Source organism: Malurus melanocephalus, unplaced genomic scaffold, assembly GCF_030028575.1.
Source record: "Malurus melanocephalus ecotype Western Australia unplaced genomic scaffold, MMel_1.1 scaffold_589, whole genome shotgun sequence".
NCBI classification, from domain to species: Eukaryota; Metazoa; Chordata; class Aves; order Passeriformes; family Maluridae; genus Malurus; species Malurus melanocephalus.
Window position 1 is genome coordinate 63,820 of NW_026623821.1, and position 27,812 is coordinate 91,631.

General features: G+C 41.4%; 1 protein-coding gene across 6 annotated transcripts in view; it reads right to left on the reverse strand.

The window, feature by feature from the left end:
• Positions 1 to 27,812, reverse strand: part of TLK2 (tousled like kinase 2) — a 43,008-nt gene that overhangs the window by 6,015 nt on the left and 9,181 nt on the right. For 5 of the 6 annotated variants that reach the window (XM_057382841.1, XM_057382843.1, XM_057382839.1 and 2 more), the window contains 16 exons: positions 26,477 to 26,548; positions 23,994 to 24,063; positions 22,913 to 22,956; positions 21,748 to 21,843; positions 18,932 to 19,099; positions 18,280 to 18,375; positions 15,417 to 15,509; positions 13,744 to 13,854; positions 12,249 to 12,385; positions 10,688 to 10,840; positions 6,853 to 6,919; positions 4,873 to 4,970; positions 4,434 to 4,515; positions 2,663 to 2,754; positions 1,531 to 1,620; positions 903 to 1,072 (listed from right to left, as the gene is read on the reverse strand). In XM_057382841.1, coding sequence (XP_057238824.1) covers positions 903 to 1,072; positions 1,531 to 1,620; positions 2,663 to 2,754; positions 4,434 to 4,515; positions 4,873 to 4,970; positions 6,853 to 6,919; positions 10,688 to 10,840; positions 12,249 to 12,385; positions 13,744 to 13,854; positions 15,417 to 15,509; positions 18,280 to 18,375; positions 18,932 to 19,099; positions 21,748 to 21,843; positions 22,913 to 22,956; positions 23,994 to 24,063; positions 26,477 to 26,548 — 1,639 coding nt within the window. The remainder of the gene's footprint in view (positions 1 to 902; positions 1,073 to 1,530; positions 1,621 to 2,662; positions 2,755 to 4,433; positions 4,516 to 4,872; positions 4,971 to 6,852; positions 6,920 to 10,687; positions 10,841 to 12,248; positions 12,386 to 13,743; positions 13,855 to 15,416; positions 15,510 to 18,279; positions 18,376 to 18,931; positions 19,100 to 21,747; positions 21,844 to 22,912; positions 22,957 to 23,993; positions 24,064 to 26,476; positions 26,549 to 27,812) is intronic. The other variant, XM_057382844.1, reaches the window with a different exon arrangement.

Genomic DNA, 27,812 nt, shown 5'->3' on the forward strand with positions numbered 1-27,812 from the left:
CCAAGCCTACAATAAATTAGCAGAACCGTGTGTGATGGCAGTAGATGAATCACAGCTCTACGCAGCTGCAAGCAGAGCTCAGATGACTTGGGAACAGCCAAGGAGGAAACAGGGTCACTACAACCAGTGCAATAGCACCATCTCCCGTACACATTCCTCGTGCTGATGCAACAAACCACATTACAAACCAGTTACACAATGCTGATGAGGTGCCACCAGTACAGGAAGACAAGCCAGGGATAACTGCCCAAAGAGATGGATGAATTTACTGGACTAAGAAAAAAGCTATGTAGCCAATATTCATCACCCTAAAACAGAGCATTTCTATTTTCCCCGTTGTGGCTCTGCCCCAATGTACACCACGATTTGGGGAGGATCTTCTTCATGGCAGATATAACTGAATAAACTCAAAGGCAGACCTGAGCAATTGGACTGTRTGTCCTCAGCTTTGGGAGCTGACACATTATGAAAAAAAGAACATTCAAAATTAGCTTCTGCCACCAAATTTTCAGCCAGATGATTACAGAAAGAATAAGCCAGAAGAATGGGAACATGAAATACACCAGTAATTGTGGGAACCTTTATGAAGCAATAACAGAAGCTCTCAACAGCACAATACAAGCAGGACATTAAAAAAMCAGACACTTGGTGGTTCAAGGGCTCATTCTGGACAAGGAGACTCATTTTTCTGGAATGTTACCCTTCCTTATTTTATGTTGCAATTCAGGGAGACAACACCCTTTCCATAGCATGTTCTAGGCATTTTGTTTCTTTTTCTTGTTGTAAGTTAGCTTTCCCAGACAGCTGTCTTCTTTTTGCTATCTGACCAAAGGAAACTTCCCTGTATTACCTGTAACCCATTACATTTCCTTAATATCCTGAAGCATGTCAGCAAAACATACCTGGTTTAAGGTCATAGTGTATGATGGGAGGTTTGATTTCATTTAAGTATTTTAAAGCATTCACAATCTGCATGATAATGGATCGTGCCTCTTTCTCCGACATTAGCTTGTGCTGTTTCAGGTAGAAGTCCAGATCATTTCCCTCACAGTATTCTAACACTGTACAAAACCTGAAAGGAAAACAGGAGTTGTTGCAATTAAAGCACCTGAGAGAAACCAGAACACTTTGTTACTGTTTGTCTGTAACTCACCTATTTGGCCAATATATTAAATTAATCTCTTTCTAAAAATAAGCTACCAGGAACACAGGCCTCAGTGCTCAACAGTACAAAGGTCAGAGATCCCCCATTAAAGACCCAGAGGCTGAAAATTATATCAGTTGTGGTGTTTGTCCAGGGCCAAGAGCAGGATTTACCAATAAAGCACCACATCTGACAGAATACAACACACTGGTTTGTGAGCTTGATTCTCTAGAAAACCAGTGTATGCTGCAAGTACACCTCGGTTATCTCTGCAGTAAAGTCTAACATTGGTGTGGACACTTTCTGGACTCTCCTGGAAAGTTTTAAATATTTTGCCTGTAATTAATAGGTCAAACCACGGGAAAGGACACAGCAACACAACTTACGAGTCAGTATCCAGTGAGAAGTAGTCATATAGTTTAACTATTCGAGGGTGATCCAGTTCTTTGTGAATTCTGTACTCTCTACATGCATGTCTGAAAACAGCAAAGTCTGAGCATTAGTCATGCAAGTGACTTAATTCTAATTTCTCCAGATAGTGAATTCAGACATACCACACAGCATCCAGCCCAAATCAAACCCATGCATGCTCCTCAGACAGCTTCAGAAAAAGTAAGTGAAGGAGGAACTGCACAACAGCTCTTGGGAACCACAGAACCCAAGKGCAGCACCAACYCTGACAATGCYACAAAATACCTCATCTTGATTAATRGGACTCCTTGCCAAAATAGAATAATCTCATAAATCCTTAAGGGATCCAAGATAGCTGAATACGACAATCAGTAAGTTCTAGAAGAATTCCACAATGCTCAACAGCCTAGTTTCCAGGCTTCAAATTCAGCTYAGTTTGTCCCAGGGACTTGTTACGGAATTAAGAATATAGCTTTATCCTGGAAGTCCTAAGGGGAAGGCTTGGCTGTCATTCTGCAGAGTTATCTAACCAATGGCATTAGGGCTCAAGAGTTACCAAGAGCAAAAGGCTTCCAGTAAAGAATTTCTTCCTAATATTTAATTTAACCCTGCTCCTGTCAGGTTGRAGCCATTCYCCCTTGTTCTGTCACTCCASGCCCTTGTAAATAGTCTCTTTTACATCTTTCTTGCAGGCTCCCTTCAGGTACTGGAAAGCCCAATTAGGAACACTCATTTTAGGAAACAAACGGAAGGGGGAGGCTTCCAGAGAGCTGAACACAGGTGTGTACCTGGAAGATGGGCATGAAAAATCATTTCCCATGAAACAGCTTGAACATTTCAGAGAGGAGAAGCCACTTTAGCACTTTCCTCACAGAGTACTGGTGCTTTAAAACGCGAAGCCACAAGGCTTGTACAAAACTCTGTGTATGCACACATTTAAAACATCTCTAACCTGACCAGAACTTTTGCAAGTAGCTATTGGGATAGAAAGTGTCTTTTGAAATGTGGCAAACACAGGAAAAAATTGGCAACCTGTTCACAGGCACTGGATAACCAAAAGCAGGAGGAACTAGGAAACATGGCTGGCTGCTTTACAAGCTCACTTACTTATGATAGTTTTCTTTCTTCTCATCCCTCCAATTTTTATTTAACTGGTGTATTTTCACAGCTACGTATCTCTGTTCTGTTAAATCAAAYGCCTGCAGAGAGAAGAGCTGAAAATCAGTAGGAATCACAGCCTCAAGTTAACACTGCAAAAGCAGAGAAGCTCTAACAAACCAATGTCCCCACCCAGGAAGGAAATCAGCATTGCAACACAGTGAGGGAAAAGCAAACCCACATTATGATGTAGTAAGTTTCACTAATGAATTGAAGTAATTCTGAAAACAATTGAATATTCTGTGCTTTGATCTGACCTTCCCCACGGAATCTAACTCAGGCTGCATTTATTCTGACATTTTACTACCAGAGCTACAAAGGGACCAGAAAGACCAAATTATCAAAATATGGACAGTTTTTTTTTTAGTGGGAAAGATCCTGCCCTATTCCCCCAAGTCCACAATTCATTTTCTACACTTGAATTAATAAAAAACCACCAAAATWCAGAAGATTTTTCAATGCTTTGTTTCACACTGGTAGCTCAGCCCTCCAACTTGGAGTACAATGTTCCAGCACAGTTAGAAGATAGAAAATTCAGTGGCAGAGCTGSGTGATCTTGTGCTTTTTCTTTCCCTCCACTTTTTCATTATTTAAACAGTTCTTAAAGAATGGACCTCTGAAACTGTGCTCAAGGAGCAATGCAAAAATCTTCTACCYTGCCTAAAAGCAGCAACAGATGTCCTCGTAATTTGCAGGACAGGACAAAATACTTCGGTAAGCAAACAGGCATAATGTGTGTTCATCTCAAAAGTTGTCCACTTAATTCCTAATACTTAAGAATTGGCCAAGACCCTGGAGAAGAAGGGCTAAGCAATTGTTTTAGTAACAGTTACAACTCTTAAGAGCAGGCGAGTAGGACTCATTCATACCCTCTTGCTTTCATCTGCAGAGCCAAAACTTTCTGCTTAGCCAGCAGAGCAGCTCAAAGTATTTACACACAGCTTGCATTCTTTTTTTCCTCCCAAACTAAGTGGTCTAGTCCCCTTAGTCTAGCTACCTGTTGTTGTGCTGCATCAAAAATAAAGCACCATGAAATTTCCAATGTTTGCATTGGCATAATTATTTCCTTTCTAGCCAAATTCAACATKAATTCGAAACTCCTGAGTACAGATAGGGAACACTGAGAATTGGAATGGCTCTAAGTGTAATAGTCAAACAGCAAGCACCAAAGTACCCCAGGTCTTGGCTGTCAAGAATGCTGACAGACCAGGAATCCTCRGTTCTAAGGAAGTTCCAGAACTACACACACACTGCCCCCCAGTCTGCYACTTCAGAGGGTAAAATTAAGGCACAAGAAACAAAGCCTTATAACCCCCAGGGAGTACAGGTTTTGCTCTTATTGGCACTATTTTCTCTTATTTACAGAGAYGTTCAGACTTGCTGTGCCATCTCAGTAAGGCTTAGCCACTGCAGATATTTGTGTGTAACATCTGAAGAAACAAATGGCTTGCTTCTCAGTCCTAACTAAAACTGAAGACAGTTTGTCCTTTGGTTTGTTGTTGGTACAATGTTTTTTGACACGTATTTGAAGGAAATTTGACTTCTGTGGACAAGGCCAGCAACTGAATATCTTAAMTCTGATGTCTAATGCAAGCCAGATGCACCATGAGCTTTGTCCTCCCTTCTTCCCTCCATAACCACAAACAACATGGAGAAAACAAGTGTAAAAATTCTGCTTCCTGCAGATTCAGATTACACCAGACTGCCACTTCAAAGTTACCTTATATACTTCACTGAAGCCACCTCTACCCAGAAGATGTAGCAACAAATACCTATCATTTAGCGTTGGATGGTCTTTAAATCTGGTGAGAAAGACACAGTATAAGACAGAAATAATGAAATCCTCTGCACAATAAATTACAGCTACTKCACAGCTAAGACAGAGAAATATTATAATCATGTTAATGACTGACAGACTTGATGCTATTTGATCACTGCACCAATGAAAGACTATTTAATGATACCTTGATGCACTTGGAAGCCTTTGTCTTACATGAACTTCAAGCTGTAGCTCTACCAACCCACAGTCAAGTGCTATTGAGTTACAACATCAATTTAAAAAAGATTAAGTGTATCCCATTATGAAAAAACTGTTTCTCATTATGAAGAGAACAAATAAAAAATTACTGTAAGTTCTTATCCCTGAATCCCATGCTTACTGTGAGTTATCTTCATTGTGTATCCTTTTCAATTCCCTGATGTGCAGATTTCTAACCCTCTCTAGCCGTTCCAGCTCTGCCTGGATCTCTGCTTCTTCCTGCACAACGAAAAATCAATAGGAAAACACAACACTGTAAGGCACTGCAGGTAGCATTTCCACCTCATTTATGGAAGCACAACTTCAATTCCACTTCGGAAGAGKTCTATTAGAGGTTATAAAACTTGTCTAGGAGACCAGAGAGATAGTCAGTCAGAATCAGGTGGCAAGTAACAGGAATGAAAACTGAYTGGGCAATTCTGTTCACACCTACACAGACAGGAGGAGACGTATCTTTACACCTCCTTGTTTCTAGTATTTTCTCTAATTAAAAAGGCTKGTTGCYGTGGTCTTGYTCCTTCTCTGGGTAAGTGCTATGCRKCTTTTGTGAAGGAATTTCAGTTCTAGTGGGACAAGAGAGAAAAGACAGCCCTCCACAGTAAGAGCAGGGACATCATGATGCCAAGTGGGATGAAGCAGCATCTGGACAGTATGGGAAGTGCGAGAGAACTGCTAGTGGTAACTGYTCAAACAGGTCAGAGTGTTCCTCAACACTCCTTCCATGCCATGTGGAAGTTCTAACCTAGTGTTTGTCCAGTTGAAGCTCTGGTGCTCTCAACAATGGCATGAAAATTCACATTGTGGTGGCAAGGACTGCAAACCTCAATTCAAACATTCTCCCGAGCAGTACAATTTGTGTATGTGACTCAAGGGACACCATTACCCATCTGTCTTGTGACTCTGCTCCTTCCCTTTCCAACTGGTTCTATTTTTAGACATAAAGAATGAGCCAGTTTCCAAAAGTGGAGAAGGATAAGCACAGCTTTAGACAATGCCACAATCCCAACACATTACTTCATTTTCCATTAAGGTCCATTTCCAAATGGATTCCTCCATTCCAGGGGGGCAATGCTACATGCCAGCATAGATGGACCTGCAGTTAATGCCCTGGAGCAATGTGGGAGCTGTAGAGCCAGCATGCCTGCAGCATTCCCCTGCCATATCACTTTCTTTGTTCACAGGTCAATAAAGCATAATAGGCAGACTGCCAGCAGATTCCCGGTGTGCAGTAACTTTCCCTTCCACTGAAAATAACAAGGAGTATGGAGGCATTAATGAAGCCTTGTAYGTCAAGCTTATATTCAAGCTTGTGTTCACCTTGTATGTCAAGGTTACAGAAAATAAACTAAATGCAGAGCTTGAGCACCACCTGAGAAAAGAAGGGGCACTCCAGCAAGATGTTTGCTTCCTCTTTGGTTCATTTGAGAAAGGAAACTCCTTGGCCTTAGCAGAGATCACACCTAAGCAGGAAATGGCAGAAGACACCTATTTTTTTCCCCGAGTATTTCATCTGTTGAAGTGTCCCAGAAAACTTACTGATAGGTCACTGCATTCACTTTCAAGGTAACCAACAGCTTATCTAAATATAACCTCACTTGCAAGTACAGTTCCTACTGAAGCCAAAGTATTTGAGAACAAACATGCATTGCAGCTGCCTGAACAGGACTGGTTTGCAAAGCCCAAGAGATTTTATTGGACTGATAATGTTGGTTACTCAATATTGCAAAGAATTGAAAAAGACACTGACTGTTGCATTTTTTTGTTATGTTCTTATAATTTTCTTCCCTTGGTCCATTCCTTCCTATTTCCCCATGTCATATATGTTTTAGAGTCCAGCACAAGGTAGGTCACAGTGACAGAAGATGTATCAAAGAGTTGAATTCTGCATGAAATCCTAACTGTAAGGACACAGAAATCTATTTATTGAAGCAAAGAACATCTTTCGTGAATACCACCGCTCTGAAAAAACTATTACAAAATCCTGTCTATCCCTTTCAAGCACAAAACCTTCTTGATTATCAAATGAGTAGTGACCTCTCAAGATAAATGCTTATGTTCACAGAATACTGCACAAAAAGCCTTTGCTGCAGCTAGTTCTTACCTTTTTAAGATGACCTAGTCGGAGTTTGAAGATTTCYTCCTGTTCATGGTATTCTGCTAATGTTAACCTGCATAAAAAAGAAAGACTCAACACATTAGGTTTCAAGCATGATAAAGTGAACCATCTGCAGAATGCACATTGCCAGTGGAAGTAACAACTCTGTAATAGTGAAGCTAGAGCCAGAACRACTTTTTTAGATAAATTCTGCAATCTGTACTTTAATAATCAATCTAAAGGAGAACAAAATCTTTAACCTCAACAACATAGATAAATTTCAAATTCAAGTCCCTAATAACACCAATCTAGGCTACTGACTTCTAATGAGACAGCTAAACCATAATCTAAATACAGAAAAGTAAAGCACAGATACTCCACATCTTATTTTTCCATGTAAAGTTTGCTTTACTGACTCATTTTCAAATTTTTTTCTTTGTAATAAAAGCTGGGTAATTCAACCCAGCTATTCACTCTGGAACTAGAAGCACACCTTGCCATTCAGCCACTGCAAACAGGGCAATGACCCGGGATTCAAAACTTTTTCCTGTTTCAGGTTCTGTCAAGTGGCTCCCCAGAGAAACCTGGGGAAATTTATGTTACTGTATTTATGACCTCATGTAGAGTTAGGGGAAGCAATGGAATAAGGGGAATAATCCATATTTTATTGATAGTAAATGATGTGYGAAGTTTCTGCTCTAGGTGGCTGCTCAAAAGGGGTTTCATTATGTTTTTGACATCTTTTCCTTGCCAAGTGTGCCACACAGGATACAGGCAAAGCACAGCCTTACACTAAAACAGTGACAGAGCTCATCCCTTGTAAAATGCAATGACATGCTGAGATCTTTAGTATAAGAAAAATTAATCACTTTGTTAATTGCCTCAATAGTATCAACAAGGAGTTTGGTAAAAGCATCACATGTGAACACAAAGCTATGAAACCCTTAATCAATTGCATCTGTTCACTCCATAAACAAGACCTGTAAGTGAGAGCACATAAATATCTTTTTTTCAACCTAAATTAAGTTCAAAACATATCCCAGRAGGATTCCTCTAGCAGCAATTATACTCTACACAGTACTTCACATAAAGCTTGTGCAGAAGGCCTCCAGAGCATCCACACCTCAACTGCTTTCTAGAGGGGACCAAGTCCTACACCTGTGCAGGGGGATCTTAACTCAGTAAATCGAGAAGAGAGAGCATCCAGCTCATGAAGTGCTGATCCTGAAATGCTCAAATTTCCTTCTGTTGATAATGGAGCCCATATACTTGAAACAAGGGCTAAGCAGTCATTACTTGATAATTAATGGAAAACTCATAAGCCAAATTCCCTATGAAAGAAGCTCGAGCAGAAGGAACTGCTTATTACAAATTAAAGATACCTATAAAACAAAACCAGTATCAAAAATGGTCACATRTTGTCTCATTTCATATAAAACTGCTGAGCCCCCTCCAACTCAGTACATTCTGTCATCCTGTAATCCTAATTCACACACACAGCCTGAATTTTAATGCGATTCAGAGAATCTAAAAGGCTGTCCCAAGAGTTTAGGTCTTTATGATTCTGTGATTCTTTGGTTGCTGTTGCTGTGTAAGGAATAGAGACAATTGATAAACCAGGAACAAGATTTGCCCATATTCTTGTGCACAAATAACAAACACCATCAGTCTACTCATTAGGGTAGAGATGTAAYGAGAACTGCCAGGTTACCACTGCTCAAAATAGCTGCCTGTCACAGCAACCATCACAAAAATCAAGGTGGCTCTGAGAAAAACACCACTCTGTTTCACAGAAACATGCTGAAAACACCCTACCTACCTCTAACGCAGCCCAAGCTGACCTAATGAATCTCAACCAGCCCCAGCAGATTAATCTTCCTGAATGAAAATCCTTTTCTCATTTACAGGCTAGAGACTCATTTTGRGAGAGCTTGTGTTTAAATTTGTATCACGGGACCTTCCTCTCCTTTTTAAGACACATCAACAACTGTGAACCAAGAGGAACGAAAAATCAGAAAGGAATTTCTGCTTCTCCCTGCTTCTCATTCAACTTTTAGAAACACTTATATTTAAATTGCCTAACAGCCTCTGTRGCAATTCCACAGCAAGAAGCCTCCCTCCAAAATTTTTGTTCCTGATACACAACAGTCCAACAAATGCACTTACTGGATAACCAATGATTAAGCAAGTAGTCAGTCAGTCCTGCCTGCTACAGCTGACTTGCAAAAACCCCGGTGTTTTCACACAGGCCCCAACACTCCACATGAACCATATCCATACCCTGGCAAGTAATTTTTATCAAGCACACAACAAGAAGGTTTTCTAAACCATGAAGATATCACCCTAAARTATATCAGTGAAGAATGATAAACCAGCAAGAAACAGAGAAAGACTTGGGAGCTTAAAAGGCTTCCTAGCACAGCATGGTAAAGCTGGATTATGCCAAGGCAGGCTCACAGCACAAGCAGAAGCATCACAGACATGASCCGGGCACATCAGGACCTGTGCTGCCATGTCTCCAGAATATGCCACACTAGAGCTGCACCAGACTGCTGGAGAAAAAGTATCCCACAAAAATGAGGAAAGCTCATCCTTCCCTTTGGAACTGAAAGCTTACCACAATGAATAGCAACATGTCAAAATATCCATGTACAGACACTGCAATGCTTTTCCCAGCTCAAACCTGGCAATTCAAATGGACAGCTTCAAAATTTTAGTTTGATCTTTTCAGGCTCCTTCAGCCAGAATGAGGGGGAAATGTCTCCAATCAAGTTATTCATTTACAGGAAGCACCCAGTGCTCTCCAGCATAACCTACCTGATCTGCAGATACCAGTACTCCATTTGGGGGCACAGCCCTGGAGCTGAGGGCACCCTAAATATCAGGATTCACCCAGTCATGTGCCATCTCTGCTGCGACTGTGAAGGCATTGAAGCTTTTGCCTCACATGCCCTTTTAAAGATCAAGATCAAGAATTCAAAGGACGTCYAGAACTTTCAGGTCAAGTCAAGCCCAGGAGAGTTAATAGTGAAAAATGAAAAGTGTCAATGAGAGTTATGGTATTAGACTACAGCAATTAAATGAAGTTTGTAAAGGGAACTGGGAGAAGATAGGGCAAAGTTTCTGACTAAATATTTCCAACTCACAAAAACTTTTGAAAAACTAATGTTCTAAACTTCTTCCAAGACCCAGCCTTACTCTCCAAGAATATCAAGTCTCTTAGAGCATCAGTAACTTCAAAATAGGCAGGGGGAAAAAAAAATCCAGGGGAAGCGTAGTACTTCCACCATTTCCCTGAATCAGGTATGTGTGAAGAACTTTTTTGAAAAACATGCCAATGCTCAATGCACTGTTTCTTTAGAGAGCATCTTATTTCTTCAGCAACCCAAATTAATTGTTTGAAAAGTCTTAACTCTGAATTCTCCACAGAAAAGACTACAAGAAATCAAGGCTTCTAAATGTGTATAATTTTGTTTTCCTTTAMAAAAAGCATCACATATTATACCCTCATATTGATATAAATTCTGAACTTGCAACCTGAAGTCAGACCTCAATTTTCACACCTTACACAACAGAATGACTGAAAAAATTATTGCACTCATAAAAAATAAAGTTAAGCTCTTACAAAATTTGGACACAGCAACGATCCTTGTKTTACTTCACTGAAAACTATTTAGAACTGCAGCCAGATGTTGCTGAATGCCAGGCTGATTCCACAACATCCATTTGTGCATGGAGTGAAGCCTGAAGGCAAGGGCAAGATTCCATTTCCCAGGAGATATTTCGTGCTCTAATCAAAGCATGTGGCTTTGCCATGCATCAAGAAGGCCATGGAACCTACGTTTCATTTTCTGCTCCATTGGTCTTGTTCTTGCGCTGCTTCTGCTCGGTGCTTGCTGGAGGGGTCTGGCCCATCGCCGGTGGCTTCCGCTTTGCTAACATTTTTCGTTGTCTTTCTATTTCTTCCCTCTGAGAATTTATCCTTTCCTGTTGTCTGAAAAGCAGAGGCAAGAAAAAAACACGACTCAGAYAACTAAGGGTATGCACTTGGTTGTCTTCAGCATCCGAACTTACCATACTGGAGTAATGAATTTCAAAGCAGTTGTACTTGTAAGATTTGTAACAAAATATTTTTGTACAGAAAAGGGGGATGTGCCAAACATGATGAGTCAGATTTTTAAAGATATTTTTACATAAAAGAGGATTATTATCCTGGCTCACAGAAACCTTTCAGTAAGTGGAAGGTTTAATACATGCAGAGGACATCYAAAGGAGTTGCTAATGCCACAGAAAGCCAGGATCCATGGCAAGTCACTAACTTTCCACACACTTTTTCCTAGAAGCCTCTATTCTAAATCTCAGATTTTCCTGTTAAAACTATTCCTGAAGTCCGGCACTGCCTGAGATGTGTATCCTTACACTTCAAAAGTACAATTAAGCTATCCTAAATTCTCTGGACTATAACCAATACCATTCCTGATTTCACTCAGAAATGGTCTCTCCTCTAAGATAAAAAGACTGTCTTGAAACGTTTTACAGTGATAAAAGTACTCTTGAAATGTCAAGTCTAAATTTCCKAAGTATTTGCATACCTAATTCCCTTTTAAAAAGGGACTGAGGCTGCAGGTAAGTATTCCAGAAGAATTTTTTCTTACAGYACAAACTAAGGAAGAATTATAAAGTTCTTAATCTTCACCTAACAAGAGCTGCACCTCCCTATCAGACTACAGAGAAGTGATGTGATTTTAAAGGATTTCACATCACTCTCTAGTGCAATTAATTTGCCAAGTCCTACTTAAAGGTCTAGGCCGAGTGGGAATTGACTGGATATTTCCATTAACATCCTGCATAAAAGGGTCTCTGATCTTCTTTTCCARGTTTCTGCAGCCCCTTTGATCACTTTGATCAACAGAAGGCAAAACTAGTTAAATAGTATAGATTTTCTCTTTCAAGCTTCTCCAATTCCTACTTAAAAAAAAAAACAACAAAAAAAAGACAAAAAAAGGGCAGCAAGCTAATAGCTAATTAGCCTTCTTTGACTAATATATACAAGGATGCAAATCAAATTGATTGACTCACAATATATGTGAGATTTGGGTCCACCCCTCCACCCCAAGCACCATAGAGCCAGGTGGGTGCACTGAGGATTCCCAACAGGGAACAACAGCTGGCCCAGAGGCCAACTCAAACCATTTCATTCCAGTTCAAGTCTCTGGAAGTTTCAGTGGAAATGGATTTCTCACTTCAGCCTGAAAGTTCCCCATTGTCAGGAGCTCCTATCTCACCCTTCCATGCATCAGTCAGACCATTCTCACATTCTGACATGCAAGACATCATAGACAACTGCTGGGGCTTTTTTCATTTCTGCCTCTGAAGTTAAAGACAAYCCTGTTTGTCCTCACTTGATGAGGTTCTGGAAGGCATAGCCGTCTGTCCACTGCTCGGTGAAGGATGCGCCGTGCCGCACCGTGGTGAAGTGCCCCAGCCTCAATCGATCCTGCATGCTCTTATCTCTGCATGCCATCTTCTCCTGCTTTGACTGAAAGCAAAATAAAGCCCACATAAAAATACAATMAATTACAGCTAAGGGCTGTATATATTTTAAATACAACAATTCTTACCACTTCCTATTGTTTCAGTTCTGTTTACTGAAACTCAGTTGAATATCATTGATCAAATTATTGCTGGTGCTTCAAACTGGTCTGACATGCATCTGCTCACCTCCTCCCTGACATTTCAGCCTCACTCTTCCCTCCTGATGACTGCCTAGGCAGCTCACTCATCCTGTGAACATTTGGAATCAGCTTGGCACTAGCATTTAAACTGTCTATCCCTTTTTATCAGCAGCTTAGCTAGACTGCAGGCCCAGCTCTGATCAGGCCCTTCTTAGGAGATGAAGGAAGAAAATGCACCTTGGATCACTCTTAAGACTAAGGTACAGTAGTCAGTCAGCTCAGTCCTAGCCTTGTACCATGTCCAGAAGTGACACAATCTCAGGTCACTAACATGCATAAACTCAGGTGGCCATGTCTATCACAGATTGTTTCTGGTAACCAAGAGAGATTTCCAAGGCCTGAGATGAGAGCAGCAAAATTCCAGTCAGATAGAATTAAGAGATGAACCAGTGAAGCTCCTCACTGGAGCTACAAGCATCAATCTGAAAACCAAGTCAACCTAACACCTCACCCAGAATTACAAATACTCCCAGACAGGGAAGCCCTGCTCAGCCAAGAACAATCAGCTCTGAGACAAAATCAACTCAAATAGATGGCATATCCCAGCCAGCACCCGGGTAGTTTTGCCTATCCAGTGCCCACAAACAATAGGTATAATTGGCCGACAGGTGAAAGAGCAATCAACCCCCACCCTGTTTAACCATCAGGAAAGCTGGAAATCTTTCAACACTGAAGCAGGCTGGATGCTGGTTAACAGCAGCATGGCACTGCCCCCAGTGTCTTTAATGTGTTGTTTTCAGTTTTACACAAAGCAACAATCTCCAACTTTGCGGTTTGAAAGAAGGAAAGGTCTGAATCACCTGCAGAGGTGCTCTGGGACATGAGCAATTCCACTGCACAATGGGACACCGCTCCTGCATTCCCAGAGCTGCATAGCATCATTTTTCAGGTGTATGGGTTTCCAAATCAAGCAGGGCCTGCTGCATTTAGAGCTCTGTTTCACTTAAGCAAGAGATCACTCTGCCACTGTGCAAAGTGACCAAATCTGAAAATTCTGAACCACTTCAGTCTTTGGATTACAMTCCCGTTTGCAGAGAAATAATCCAAGACAGAATTCCAGTTGTTTGTATCACTAAAGCAACAGGAGCACCTTTTGACTGTTAAGAAGACAAAGATGTTTTCAAGGACATGAACTGTGACTGCAGAGATGTCCCCTGCTAACCTTTTCTATAAGAAGCTTTTTGCTCATTGTTACACATCGATTCAACCGCTCCTTGTACTTCTCCAGCATCTTCTGCTGCTCRTCTATCTGCCGTCTCAAGTCACAGTTGGCCTAAAAGTTAATAGAGAACAAAGTTTGTGACTTTAAATCACTCAGAAGAGCCAAACTAAGCATCACTTTGGAAGAAGTTTCTCCAGCTAGCTGTGGGGATCAGAAAAAAAGTCAACAAACCAGCAGGGTAAGAGAATGGGCTTAGTTTTAGCAAAACATCCAAGACAAACTCTTAAATTTTTAACTAACATCTTAACACCCCTCTAGAACCAGGAAGCTCTGTCATCCTAGTTTACATGTGAGTAACTAAGGTACAAACAGACTGTGAACTTTCTTTTCTTTTGTTAAACATTAAGAACTTGCCACAGCTACCAAGTCTCAAAATTGCTTAGTCATTCCTGGACTATCTCCCTCTTTAGCCACAATACTGGCAGAGGAAAAGAATGGGGGAACTCTTTGTACTTTCAGTTAAATTCTTTTCAAGTCACTTTCCATCAGTCACTCTACACAGACTGCTCCCAGTGGCAGCTGCTGCTTCACACCACCGAAGCATGCAGAAGAACTGTAAGTGCAACCACTTTCATTACTACAGTTAAATTTAACCATCTCCCTTCCAGCTAATAGTCTGGTAAAAAAAAATAAGAATAATTAAAAGAAAAAAGAAGGAAAAAAAACCCCACCTCTTTCCTGCTTCATGGATTGTTTCCCACAAATTCCCATGTGTCCCAGGCCTCCATAAGCTTGACTGAGCTCTTTCAGGTGCTGAGACCAGACACACACAGCCTTTCCTCTACTCCTGTTATGTGCTTTCTAATGCTTTTCAACACTTCACAACAGCAGTGTCTCTAGSTGATGAAAGCTAAGTCACTTAGAACTCCTTCCTCCATTAAGATCCTTGATGTAAAGGTTTTTATCTTCTACTGAAGAACACTAATGGATTAGGAGCTTTATTCTTTTGGTTTGGCCAAAGGATATTCTCCTCATCTCTGTATATATCTCTGACTCTCCTGAATGACCATTTCAGAACACGACTTCCCAAGCTACTGAGAGGCTACTGAGAATGCTGCCAAACAAAAGGCAGAGTCACCTCCTCAGGACTTAGAAGAGGGGAGTAACTGGGTGGAGAGAAAAGGGGCAGAGGTGGAGTCACCATCCCTGGAAGTGTTCAAAAAATGTGTGGATGTGGCATTTGAGACATGGTTTAGTGGTGAACATGATGGTGGCACTACACTGATGGCTGGACTTCGTGATCTTGAAGGTCTTTTGCAACCTTAATGATTCCATGATTCTGCGATTTCTGCAGAGGAATCTGTTAGGTTAGCCAGCAAAATACACAAGYGTGCAACAGCTCAAAGGGAGGCCAACATTGCTGAGGACACAAACAACTGAGCTACAACAACTCTCCACCATACATTCCCARACACTGCTTAGATTCAAGCAGCCCCAAACACAGTGTCTGAAAGCCAGGTGAACCTGCAGGTAAGCCCATACTTGTTTTACCTTGCAAGTGTTGGTTCTACAAATGGTATACAAGTCCCTGMTCTGCAGCCTGGCTGGCACAAGCTTTATAAGTACCTTTAAACAGCAGCTATTAGAACAGTTGTCCCACTTCAAATACTTACTCTTAGTAAGTCATCTATCCTCCCCTCCTTCTTCTCCAAATCAGAGTTCTTACTGTTTTCTAGTGCAGATATTTTATCCATTGTGAGGTCAGACTGTAGGGAAAAATAATCATAAACCACGTTTAAGACAAACAGATAATGTTTCAAATAGTTAGCAAATAATGTCCCAGTGTAACCCCCTCTGATCTGAACTGCCAGATATCAGAAGAACTGATCCCCTGCATCCTTGCAGTCGAGGAAAAATGTTCTCCATTATTCATTTTGTTGTTGCACAGTGGGCTCCTCCAGCACAGGAGGTGCAGTCAAACAGTATGGAGCTGCTCTGAAGAGCAAAAACTGGCAACTCTCAACAGCCTAAAACACCCTCCATGTTCTGCAAATTTTATATTCATAGTTGAGTTTTGCACACTCTTTGGTGGTCTCTGTGCAGGAGAGCTTGTAGAGAAAAAAGGCTTAAGAACAAAAAAAACACACCAAATCCCAGCCCTTAGCTGGAATATCAAATTTATCATCTTTCACAAGCAGACAGCCATCTGCAGACAAAGACAACACATGTAGRGCTCTAAAGTGGTCCTGACAGAAAAAAAACAGGTATTCATTTTAAAATAACAGATTGACAGAAGAGTATTGGGCACAAGCTTTTGTTGCTTATAAACTGATGTCTTAGTGCCCACTGGAGACAGAAGCTTTACAGCTCCTCCGTGAAAAGTATCTGGAAAGTTTTATGGGGTGCAGCACATCTCAAACAGCCTCAGTGAAGCAGTGAAGTGAACATTATACCCAGGAACAGAAGACACACACTACATTCTTTGAATATTTCAGATTCAGCACTCCAGTTAAAGGGTACGGAAGAAAAGGGGAAGGAGTCAGTATGTATGTGAACACAGCATCTAGAACAGCCAAGTTAACACAGAGAAAACTGTCCTGGACTGCACACACAGATTCCATTTCTGAGAACAGATAGCAGACTTACTTACTGTGGAGCTGTCATATTACTGTTCTCCAAATTTCAAGCTTGCCTGGAAGTCAACACCATGTAGTAAGGACTGTTCCTTCCTGACATATGACCAGTATGGGAAAGCTCAAACAGAGCACCTGCCAGCACTGCACATCAAGCAAGACAGGCCTAAATCCCAAGAGGAAGCCTGGGCAGGTCATCTCACCWGTACCTCAAATTGGTTCATGCTTCCTGCCTGCAGGAAAAGCTTTGYCATGTGCATGATGTCTATGGAGAACCTGGTGCAGCTGGTAGCCAAACAACAGAAAGTTGTAAGTGACTGTTATTTCAGTTTGGCAAGTGCACAGACATGCTTGCCTGATGTCAGACGAAGTCAGGATACATGCACTTACATGTGACTTCATCCCAAGTCACCTCAGAGCATTTGGGTCCTAGTACTGACTGAAAACACTGAGGAAATCACATCATGCTGATTTGCTTTTGGCACTGCCAAGAGTGATTCAAGCTGGGAATCACAGAAGTTTATCTATTTTTTAACTCCATCAGGCTTGGAAGGGAAGAACCAGACTGTGTACATGTCCCCATCATGCAGCCAAATATCTTCTCAGATTCCTTCCTGCACATGTATGCTCCACCTAGACCTCCAGGGAATATAACGAACCTGAACACTGGCAGAATGCTTGCTCAGATGAGGTCTTGCTAAGAACATGGACCTTGCGGGCACGTTAAGCACAGAAGAAAATAAAAACACCTTGCTCCCTTCCAGGCAGGACCACTGTTTTAAGCATGGTGCTGGGASAGCAAAGATTGACATAATCTCTGGCAGGTTCTTGAACAGTGGCATCATTCTCACATCATTCTCTCCTGACCATGCACTGTCAGGAAACAGGATCTTCCCAGACCAGCATTTTAACAACAGAGACAACAAATGCAACCTTAGTGACACAACARAGCTCAGATTTGATCAAGTGAGTACCACTAGAGCGGGAATTGCTGTCCTTGGTGAACAGAGAACTTGTACCACCTGCAAGGGTTAATGGTGAATGGACCCTCCCAGCAATAAAATAATCTCTGACACAGACTGGTGTAAGGAACTGATTGTTCAAAAATTGCTCAAGGGAAGACACAGAGAGATATGAGATGAAAATCCAAAGAAGATTAAAAGCAGGCTTGGAGAAGAAACAAAACAGGTGCATTGCAGATAAAGCTGGGCACCCTGGCAAGCAACAGAAGATGACAAAGCTAAAAGAATCGAAATAATTTAAAAGGTACCAAAAAGATAGCACTAGAGTCAAAAGAGCTACTCATTCTCTTGACACCAGCTCAGTGAAGCTGCTGAAAAGCACTTTCAGGAGCACATTATGTTCCACCTTGACAGGACAAACTATTTCAYGAGTGGACTCTACAGAGGCCAAAGAGATGCCAGCCAGACTGTGGCCATTTCTACTGTAAGCAATGTGATGCACCCATGACCCAGCACCTGAACAGACCCAGCGCTTCAACAGAGACATTCACAACTATCACTAAGGGTTCCTTCACACCTGCAATTCCAGAGACAGGAAGAACATTGAGGATACAACACTGCAGRAACAGACAGAGCTGAGGTGTTCCTCTTCCAAGCACAATCACACACAGCTGACAAACTGCCCACAGCATTGACACAGAAAAGCCTCAGTAGCAGATTGGACAAACTCCAGCAGCAGCAACTGAAAACATTCTTTGAAGGATGAGGAACAAAGCTCAGAGTGATTCACTTCACTCAGTAGTTACAGATGGAGTTGGGAATACTGGCTCTTCACACTGGAAACATCATGTCAATGACCAGTGGCACCTTCTGGCACAGTGGACAAGCTGCATCAAGCTTCAACCTCACATCCAAGAGCTTTATTGTCTAGTGAGCTATACCTGTGACTGTTTGTGCTGGATGGAAATCTGTTTTTGRGAGGTGCAGGAATGCTCAGTGTTCCCTGATCCGGTAGAAGATGGGCTGCCTTGCTGGGCCTGTAAAAGAAAGTTGTGTATTGTTACATGTCCCTCAGCATGATCACCAGTGCCTGTGCAGATGTATTCATCTCCACACTGGTGCTGCAGCTTGGTCTGCACCACACTTTCATGCTCAGGTTTAAGGATTCTTTAGAGATTCAGTTCAGTAAAATCAGTGTCAGTTTCTTTCAAGAAGCCTGGCCTAACTTGCTAAAGACAAAGCTTTTAAAAGCCTGATATAATTCATGGCAGCTGATATTCAGCAAGGCCAAACCAAACACTTCTCACAAGACTATACTTCAATCTTTTGCTTTTCTGCATCTATCAATTAGCCTCTCAGATGACATCATTTTGATCCATGTGAGATTTTGAGCTGTTAACTTTAAAACTCACACCATTTTATTAAACAAGCAAAGCTTGGCACCTAGAGCTCTTCACAAGGAAGATAAACTTACCAGAAGGTGACAGACAGGGGTCAGCAAAAAACGAAGCTGTGCTTGGGCAGAAAAGCTTCAAATTCCCCATCCCTTAACTAGACATGCCTTAGGATTTAAATCTTTTCAGAGCTGCTCACCGAGACAAAAGTAAAACAGAGGCCACCTCCCCTCTGTGCCAGCTGCTCATTCTCTAGCCGCTGCTTCGCCAGCATCACCGACATCAGCGTTGGCAGAGCAGAATGTTCCTCCTGAGGCTCCTTGGCTGCGCTGCCGTCTACCCCATACAGCGGCTGCTCCACTCGCCGCTGCAACACAGTCAAAAAACAGACAATGAACTCCTTTTTTTTTTTTTTTTTTAATAAAATTTAAAAAAAGCGATTCTCTGACTCTGCCAAAACTGATGTCAGTGAAGCAGCAGCTCAGGAATGAGCAGGCAGCATGGTGAGGATCTGATAACTCAAACAGGACTCCCGCAGTGATTGTTCCAATGGCARACAGCAACAAGGAAATTAAAGTAACAATTAAAAAACCCTAACAAATGAACACRTAGGACAGAATTCCTTGTCAGTTAACACGCCCCTTTCCTTTACATATGCTTCAGAGTCAGTGGGAAAAAACAGATTGCAGGTCCAAAAATTTACATTGGGATTTTGGTCAATGCATTCACATTTATATTTTTGGATGCTTCTAAAGGACTCATTTTCAAACAGCCAATTTATTGATACATTGCTGTTCTGGTAAAGTAAACTGAATCAGAACTGCTAAATGGCAGCAACCTAACCATGTCTAGGACCCACATATCAGGGTAAACTCACTCCTGTCGTTATAGCTGGGGCCCATCTCCTGCAAGATAAGTGAAGTACCAATTCATTCCCAAAATCCTTTCAAGGTCCATTACATGTCTTAAAGGCCAACTCCTTTCTCCTGCAGATTAGTTTTCCAGCTGTGATGGAGGAACTGTGTTTAACAACAAGAATCATCTGAGCTATACTGATTGTAGCACACAGCATCTCAGTGTCCTGGTTTCCAAAGCCACACCATCACTACTAAAACTTGGCAGTCTGGGTAATAATCATCCAAGCTCTTCCAAGCTGTAACTCTGGGCCAGGCAAATGCCTCAGAGAAAGCAGACGTCAGGTCAGGCTTCAGTTTTTCTTAAAAATCTGAATAGCAACCTGTTTTCTGGCTAACATTACCGATGTCAAGAGTGTGCTTCCTTCCCCAAAAGAATGCTTGTGCCTGAGTGGCCTTGCAAGAGTCTCAAGACCTGCAGATCATTCTGATCAAATGAGAAGTAAGGCAATTCAAACCAGTCAAGAGATTTGAAGAGAAAAAGTAAYAACCTGAAGCCTTTACAATTCCTCTGTAAGTTTGCAGAAATTTTGCAATACAATACAGATTAATTCAAGTCTGGAGGTTTGTCTCCTGTGAAAGACATTTTAACACTCTGCTTACTTCTGAGATCACACTGACACCTGTAATGAGTAAGACACTCAATGTTCTTCAATTTTCACGTATCCCCCCATTTTTCTGGGGATTAGATCAAACCACTGACATTCAGTTTATAAGAAGAGATCTGGCAAAGGCCCAGAATAGTTTATTATGAACAAGCAAACATCACAGGTTTATCTGCAAGAGCAAAGAACAGAAGATAAACACAAGCACCTGTGTAAGGAGAGAGACAAACTGGCCTGGCTGAAACTAACTGCAACATCAATATTCACCAGAAATACTCTGTTCAACTTYTACCTACTCAATGCATACAAGCATAGAAGAAGAAAACCAAAGGAAGAACCCACTTGTCCCATCGTGGGTTATCTCATCTGCTGAAATAAAGTATTGTGCTTAATCCCTCACATTTGTGCAACATTCAGAGACACTATTTCTTCATTAACGTCTCTTTAAAGAGATGCRTTAGTGAATGAATACATGACACGATGAAAGTCCATTTAATTAGTACGATGTATTTTAATTTTTAGAAATATTAAAAAATATCTAGAAGTATATGTGAAGCTCTCCCTTCAAGCAGCATTACAAAGCTGCTGAAATCTAGCAACATGTGGAATTCYGAGCAGAGTGTTCAGTGTTGGGGTTTAGCTCAGGAACTGTGCAAAGGTCTCTGCAGAATAATATACTCACTAAAGACTTTGAATTTGGTTTTGGGAATACCAACTTTTCCCACAATGTCTCCAGACTTTTGTGACACTCAACAAATGCTGAAAATTTTTMAAGAAGGGCCCAGCTAATGGTCAAAACTAAAGTTCAGGCACCAGTGCCTCTGAATACTGCTCTGCTAGGTGCAGCCAATTTTTTTAGCTGCTCTGTCCTAAAATGGCTTAAAAACACTGGTTACTTCTTCACATCCAGATCTCACAGAAATGCTGCAAGTGGGACTACATACCAAAAAMCAGCACCAACTGAACATGCACACACATTTCTCTGCAAACTTTTGCTAATGCCYCTTGCAAGTCATGTGCACATGAACAGAAGTAAAAGACCTTCCCAAAATAATTGTGGTGTGTACGTTTTTCAAGATACTCAAGGGGTCCAACCAAGATCAGACTATCACTGGCTAGTGCTGCACAAACACACAATATACTCCCAGCTCCACACAGAAGTTAATGGGCTACAACAGAATACAGGGTAACCAATGKGTCAGTTCCACCTTTATTAAGGACCAGGATTCCTCTGTACCTACACAACATGTTTGAAACATTCATCCAGCACACTTTAAGCTCAGATCCTCATATCAGCTACAGCTCGACTAGCCACTGTCCCAGGGTCCTAGACATGGCTTCGCTCTCACAACCCAGTTTCAGATTTAAAATGGACAACAAGCCAAATTACTCACCAAAAGACMCTTCCCTGTCCATAATCTTGTATTACCTGTCTCAAGCATGGCCACCAAGTTAACTGATGCCAGGCCATCAGCAGTGTCCCCARGAACACTCACCGGCAAGGGGTTAGACAGGGAATGCTGCGGAGAGGATCTGGCGACGGGCGGCACACTTCTGCCGGGACTGGTTCCTGGGCCACTGCCCCCAGCAAACTGGGCACACAAACAGATTGTATCATTAGGAATTCCACAGAGATACTACATTTAACCAAATATAACACAGACAGAAGAAACACATTTATCTTAAAAATGAAGCCTTATAGGCTTCAGGGAATCATTTAAATAAATGGAACATAAATTAAGAGGAAAACCTTAACACTTCAAGCAGTTTTCAAAAATAACAGAAATACAAATACACTTGTATTTGTACTGAGTATGTTTTCCTTTGTAACACAAAATGACATAAAGCTGCAACTTGTCCATAGATCAGTTATTTACTCTATGGAACTAGGAAGTCTTTTCCCTGTGTGGRGACGTGTCTGATGTGCACCACAGGAGTGGTAATGAACATTCATGTCCACTGAAGCACCTTTGYAAGTCACTGTTAGAGGCAGGACAGGTAAGGAGCTGGGAACTGCTCCAGTTGGTACAGAAACCCCTCTAGTGTACCACTCATACCCAGGAAAGAAGTATAATAAGCACTTAATTTGTGACTCAGAGTTATGCTATTAAATAAAGAATGAAACTTAGGAGAAAAACTACAGTTCTGGATTATGCAAACCTAGCAAAACTTCAGACATTACACAGAATACTGCAAAAAGAATACTAATTTTCGGAATGTCCACCATTGTTTTGGGGAGGGGTTTCCATGKTCCCTAGGATGGCAGCCTCCCAAGTGGAGTTTTTCTGAAGAGCGAACCTTGTAAACAACTTCCCATTCCAATAAGCAGAATTGTGCAGGTGGGCTCTTTTGCAGCACTGGACCCTCATCAAAACTGTTTGCATACCTAGAGACATCCTCAACTGAAAACCAGGTTCCAACAGAAATCAATCTCAAATGTATACTTAAGTGAAAAACATGCCTTATGAATTGTTCAACTACATGTTAACTTAAAAATCAACTTCTTCATATCCTCTGCCTAATCAGATCTGAGCTTATCAGGTTGGCATCATCAATCTATGATCCCAATGATGGATAAGTAACAATGTCACATCACAAACTTCCATCTACAGATTTTGCAAAATGTGAATTCAGGCAGATTTGTCAATGAGAAGTTCTTACCTCAAAATAATCACTAATTTTATGTCCTCTAGGAGTGCCTTTCCCTAAAAAGGAAAGYAAAGGATTAAAAAAAGAGTTGCACTTTTAAGAACTGAAGTTATCCTGCCATTCTAAAAATCTCCTCTGCATTTTAACGCTCCTTTTCCTGTTGAGTGCAACACCTATCACAACAAAGCTTCTGCACAACAAAGGCCTGGCCCAGAGTTACAGTCCTTGTGCTGTTTTTGTGAGGCTCTACAGTTGACAATTCAATTAACTCTCAGTTCCAAACATGTCAGATCAAATCAAACAGCATTTGCACTTGCTGAAGTACTCAGAAAGCACTAAAGGTCTTGACTGTTGCATAGCTTCTCCAAAATTTCCTTCAAGATAAGGAAAGAGCAAAGGGTACTTTTACTCCTCCACCTTCAGATAAATTACTGCATATTAGATCTCTCAAAAGCATTCCTGTAAGWGTTCAGAGATAATTAGCAGTGGCTTAACATCAGCTCATTAAAACTTAGCCCTTTTCTCTTATTATCATATTATCAAAGCAGTTCTTGTCAACACAATTTTCATTACTTTYTTGTTAAGAACTAAAGAAATCAAAACCTGCCCCTCTGCCCATTTGCTAGAAAATCTGAATTAGGATTGAACATGCCAAGGTTTTCCACAGCACTGAGGACAGCASTGCCTGCTTGGGCACACCTTGTTCCTGATTTGTCAGGGCAAAAACTTGCTCTAACAAAGCAGACACACATCTTGGAAAGCAATGTAAGAGACTACAGGCTGTATTCTGAACACTGGCGGCTGTATACGTAGTGACACAGGACCAAAACAGTACTTCAGAGCAGCATATGAAACCTCTGGCCAGCCTGTCCTRTAAAAATACAAGAGTGTGTTTCAGTAAGCCAAGTATTTTTCTGCCATTAAAGATAACAAGGCTCCCAGAAGAGAATACACCATGATGGAGTAGTTTAGAACAAGCTGTCTGACACACCCTTGAGAAGAGTTATTAGTTTCCTAGGACACTGCCGGTGTACCATGTGCCAGAGTCATCATGCAGGTGACAATCCTGTGGCAGGGCCAGAGTGTGGATTACCTTGACTGGTCTCATAGGCTTCTGCTTTCCTCTTCCTATTCCGCTGGTCATTCTGCTTTTTCTCGGGAGTCTGTTAAATAATATTTCAAAATTAACATTACTGCTCTTATTCCCTGATTTAAAGAAAATGCCCAAACACAATGATCTGTTCCATATCCCAGTGGCCGTTACACTTCCCTGGTGCATTTGTTTCTATTGTTGGTACTTAAAGAAACAGCTGGTCTCAAAGAGCTACTACCTTCCCATAGATGTGCTGCAGGAGGGAGAGAATGTGCTTAACAAGGAGGTAAATTTATTTTTCCCATTTCAGCTGCTGCAAGCCAGCCTCTACTGCCAGTGACCTCACAGGTCCAGTGACCTTAGCAGAACAAGCTCGAACACTTATAAAATTCTGTGTAAACCACTTCAACGTGGTCATAGTACTGTTACCAGGGCAATAATGATGAGAGGTTTAAGTATTGACATATGAATCTGCAGTCCATTCACAGTCTCTTAAGCCAATTCACTGTGCCTGCAGGTAATGCTTCTTCCCAAAGCCCACTAGAGATGGCTCTGAGAACTATCCCAGSATAGCAGCCAGGACAAAGCTGTTACAGATGCAGTGATTCACCTAGACTTCTGTTGGCTCCTCACCTGCTCTCATTGAAGTCAAGGATTAGCCGCAAGTGCCATTTCTGTGAGCACCCAGAGACCTGATGGGCAGCCGATCAGTGGATTTATGCACAATCCATTTATTTATGCACAGGCACAATAGTGCACAGTTGACAGACCTGAGGGCTCCAGAAGTGTCATGCCTATTTATCAGTACAAGGTTAGCAAGCCTAAACATGTGAGAATGGAGGAGACCCTGGCATGGTGGTTTCCCTGTCACCAGGATCACATCTGTGGCCAAACCTGCCAAAGGCATTGAAAAGCASTGCTGGAAGCTGCTCACTGAGGTTGCTGAAAAGAAACACGTCTTGTCATTCCCATCACCATTGCCATTTTAAAAACATCTCTTATCCCAAAGTGTCCCAAATAATTCCTGTTATGTTCTCCAGTCACTGCAGCCACCACTAAACTATAGCCAGGGGCAGGGAAACTGTGTGCAAAACACAGCTCTGGAAGAAGGGAAAGCCATGGCCAGAGAGTCTGTGGTAAACATAAGTTTCATGCTCTTCGCAAACCCAAATCTCAAGTATCCTGTTTAAAGATCTCTACCAAAAGACTTGCACATGCTAAGCACAGAAATCAATGTCCCTCCTTCAGTAGGATAAAAAGGATAAAGTTGAATCTAAAGCTGGCTGTGTCCATAGTGGGTGCTGGACATCTACATGTATCAGCTGGGCACTTATAGACACAGAGTTGTTTTCCTAAGAGGATGGAGGGAATGTTAAGACAAATATGGTTACTGTGTCAGCAAGATACTTTTTTTAGAATGAGGAGACTGAAAACTMCAGAACTACCTAGAGACTTGTGCTACAGCCCCTGTACGTGTAAAAGCCAGTGACATTGCCTCCTGTATTGTAAAGAGCAGCTCCTGAACAACGTTGGCGTGACTGTATCACCACAGACTCCATTACAGCCTCTATGGAGCTGTGARCATATTAATGAGATTCAGTTTAAATTGTTTTTCCATTCAAGTACTTACATAACAAAAATGACACACAACATTATCTGTTACAGACTGAAAAAGCAAGGAACAGGAGATTCAAGTACATCAGCTTGGTCAATTATATCTCTCCACAAAAGTTCATTAGAAAAAAAAAAACAATCATAAGAATGAATAGTCAGATTTTCACTATTAACTACACTTACTTTATGGAGTTTAAGATACTGCATTCTCAAAAGCCCCGCATATCAGTATTGCTATATAATAGAGGGAAATAAGATCAAAAATTTCCCTGACAACTATGGGAGAAATTCATAAGAAATGCATAAGAAAATGCTCTTATATCTGAGATTTTGGTTTATTAACATGGAATTTTAGAGTAAAAATCCAACTACAACTCATTTTGCTGGTTTAGCAAGTATTTTGAAATAGYTAATCCTAAAGCAGTGAGATTAACCAGGAACAAAGCACCAATTTTCACCTCCCCAAACTTCCACAGAGAAATCCACAAAAACACTCTGCCTTGTACAGGCTTAGGCAAATTCACATATTTTGACAGACACGGCAAACTTTTCCATTAATGCCCTCTGGCTTTTTATGTGTATCCAAAAGTGTACCCAAACAAATCACAATGAACTGAAAACAGTTTCCTAAGCTCAACTTCATGAATGCTGTGTTTGAGATTAGGTAAAATCTGCCTGGAATGGTGGGAAGCTTCAAGGAGGAGCTTCACACCGAAGTTCAAAGCCTGGTCAAGCTAAATACTTCCCTGATCCCTTTCACTCTCCAAACTAAGATGACWGTCACTGACTCTCACACAATTTGTTCCATGTTTTGTGTTCAATTATGCTCCCCTTAAACCCAACTACCCTTAGGAGTTGTGTCTGCTTACCTCCAATTCCTTATCGCTCAGAGAGCCCACGCTGCACAAGCTCTGGTTGGAAGACTCACTATTTAATGGACCCTAGTGAAAAGCAAGCAAAGACTGTTAGAAACAACTTCCCTACAAGGCAGACCCATCCAAACAAACACTGAATCTCTGGGCTAACTACGGTTACAGTAGCATCACAGCTCAAACTCCCAGACACAGAATGGGGCAGTAGRAGGCTTCAGAAGCCATTTGCAGCAGGACAATTGGATTGTTCAACCGTTTTTTCCCAGGATCCAGCCTTTGGAGTATTTCTGCATCAGTTCATATCCTAACTGGTCTATTTAACCACATCCACAAAAGAGCCAAGGTGGTATTCATAGAAGCCTAAGGTTTGAGAAAGAAAACCTTCTTATTTATTGAGTAGCAGGAGTTCCAAGCTCAGCTCTCCAGGCAAGCATCTACTTGACCCTGAGCTAAGCATTCAGATGCATCTTCCATCTGGCAAGCCAGCTATTACTGTTATCAGATGCTGGCTGTACCACTGATTWAAATGTGTAATTTTATGCTTTTTTTAACACTAGGAAAGTGAACAAGTGAAACTTGTGTTAACAGCAGTACAGCTGGTACCCATAATACAACCCTTCCCACTTGGCTATTTTATGGACTCATGTGTGACCTGCCCACAGAGCAGCTGCTCCCATCAGGCCAAAGCACAAACTCAAGAGGCTGGAATAGATTTACCAAAATAGTAACCAGGTACCTCAAGAGTCKGCTGCACTTTTGCAGGCTCTGCTGGACACAAATCTGCGTTTTTACATATCCAAGCTGTTTGAAAATTATTTAAGATCTCTAACTGGTTTTGAAAGCAAAAAGTGAATCATGCAAAGTCACTGTTTTATCCTGATACAAAAGTATCCTCCTACAAATCTAACTTAAGAAATGAAGACAAATTTGACAATATGTAAAAACAAGATTCACAATTAATAATGGAATATATTAACAGGAAGAATGACATTATAGAGTCAGTTCTCCATTAATAACTTGTGAGCACCTTTTCCCCAAGTTGCTTTCTATTTTAGCATTCTTAACTTTGCAGTAACCACTTCACACCAATCAATCTTTCCTCAAAAGAAAGCAACTTCTCGTTATATGCTTGAGCAGAAGACTCAAGTGGTGGAGTGGGGGAGAAGCCTTAACAGCACAGAGAAATCCCAGAGTAGGTGATTTTTGAACAGACCTGTTTTCCCTCTCCTATTTAAGGGACAAATACCACTATTGAATTGTGATATAACCTAGCTATTACTAACCCAAATTCCCAAGCAGGCATATGCCAGAGGCAAAAGTCCTGTTTACCTTC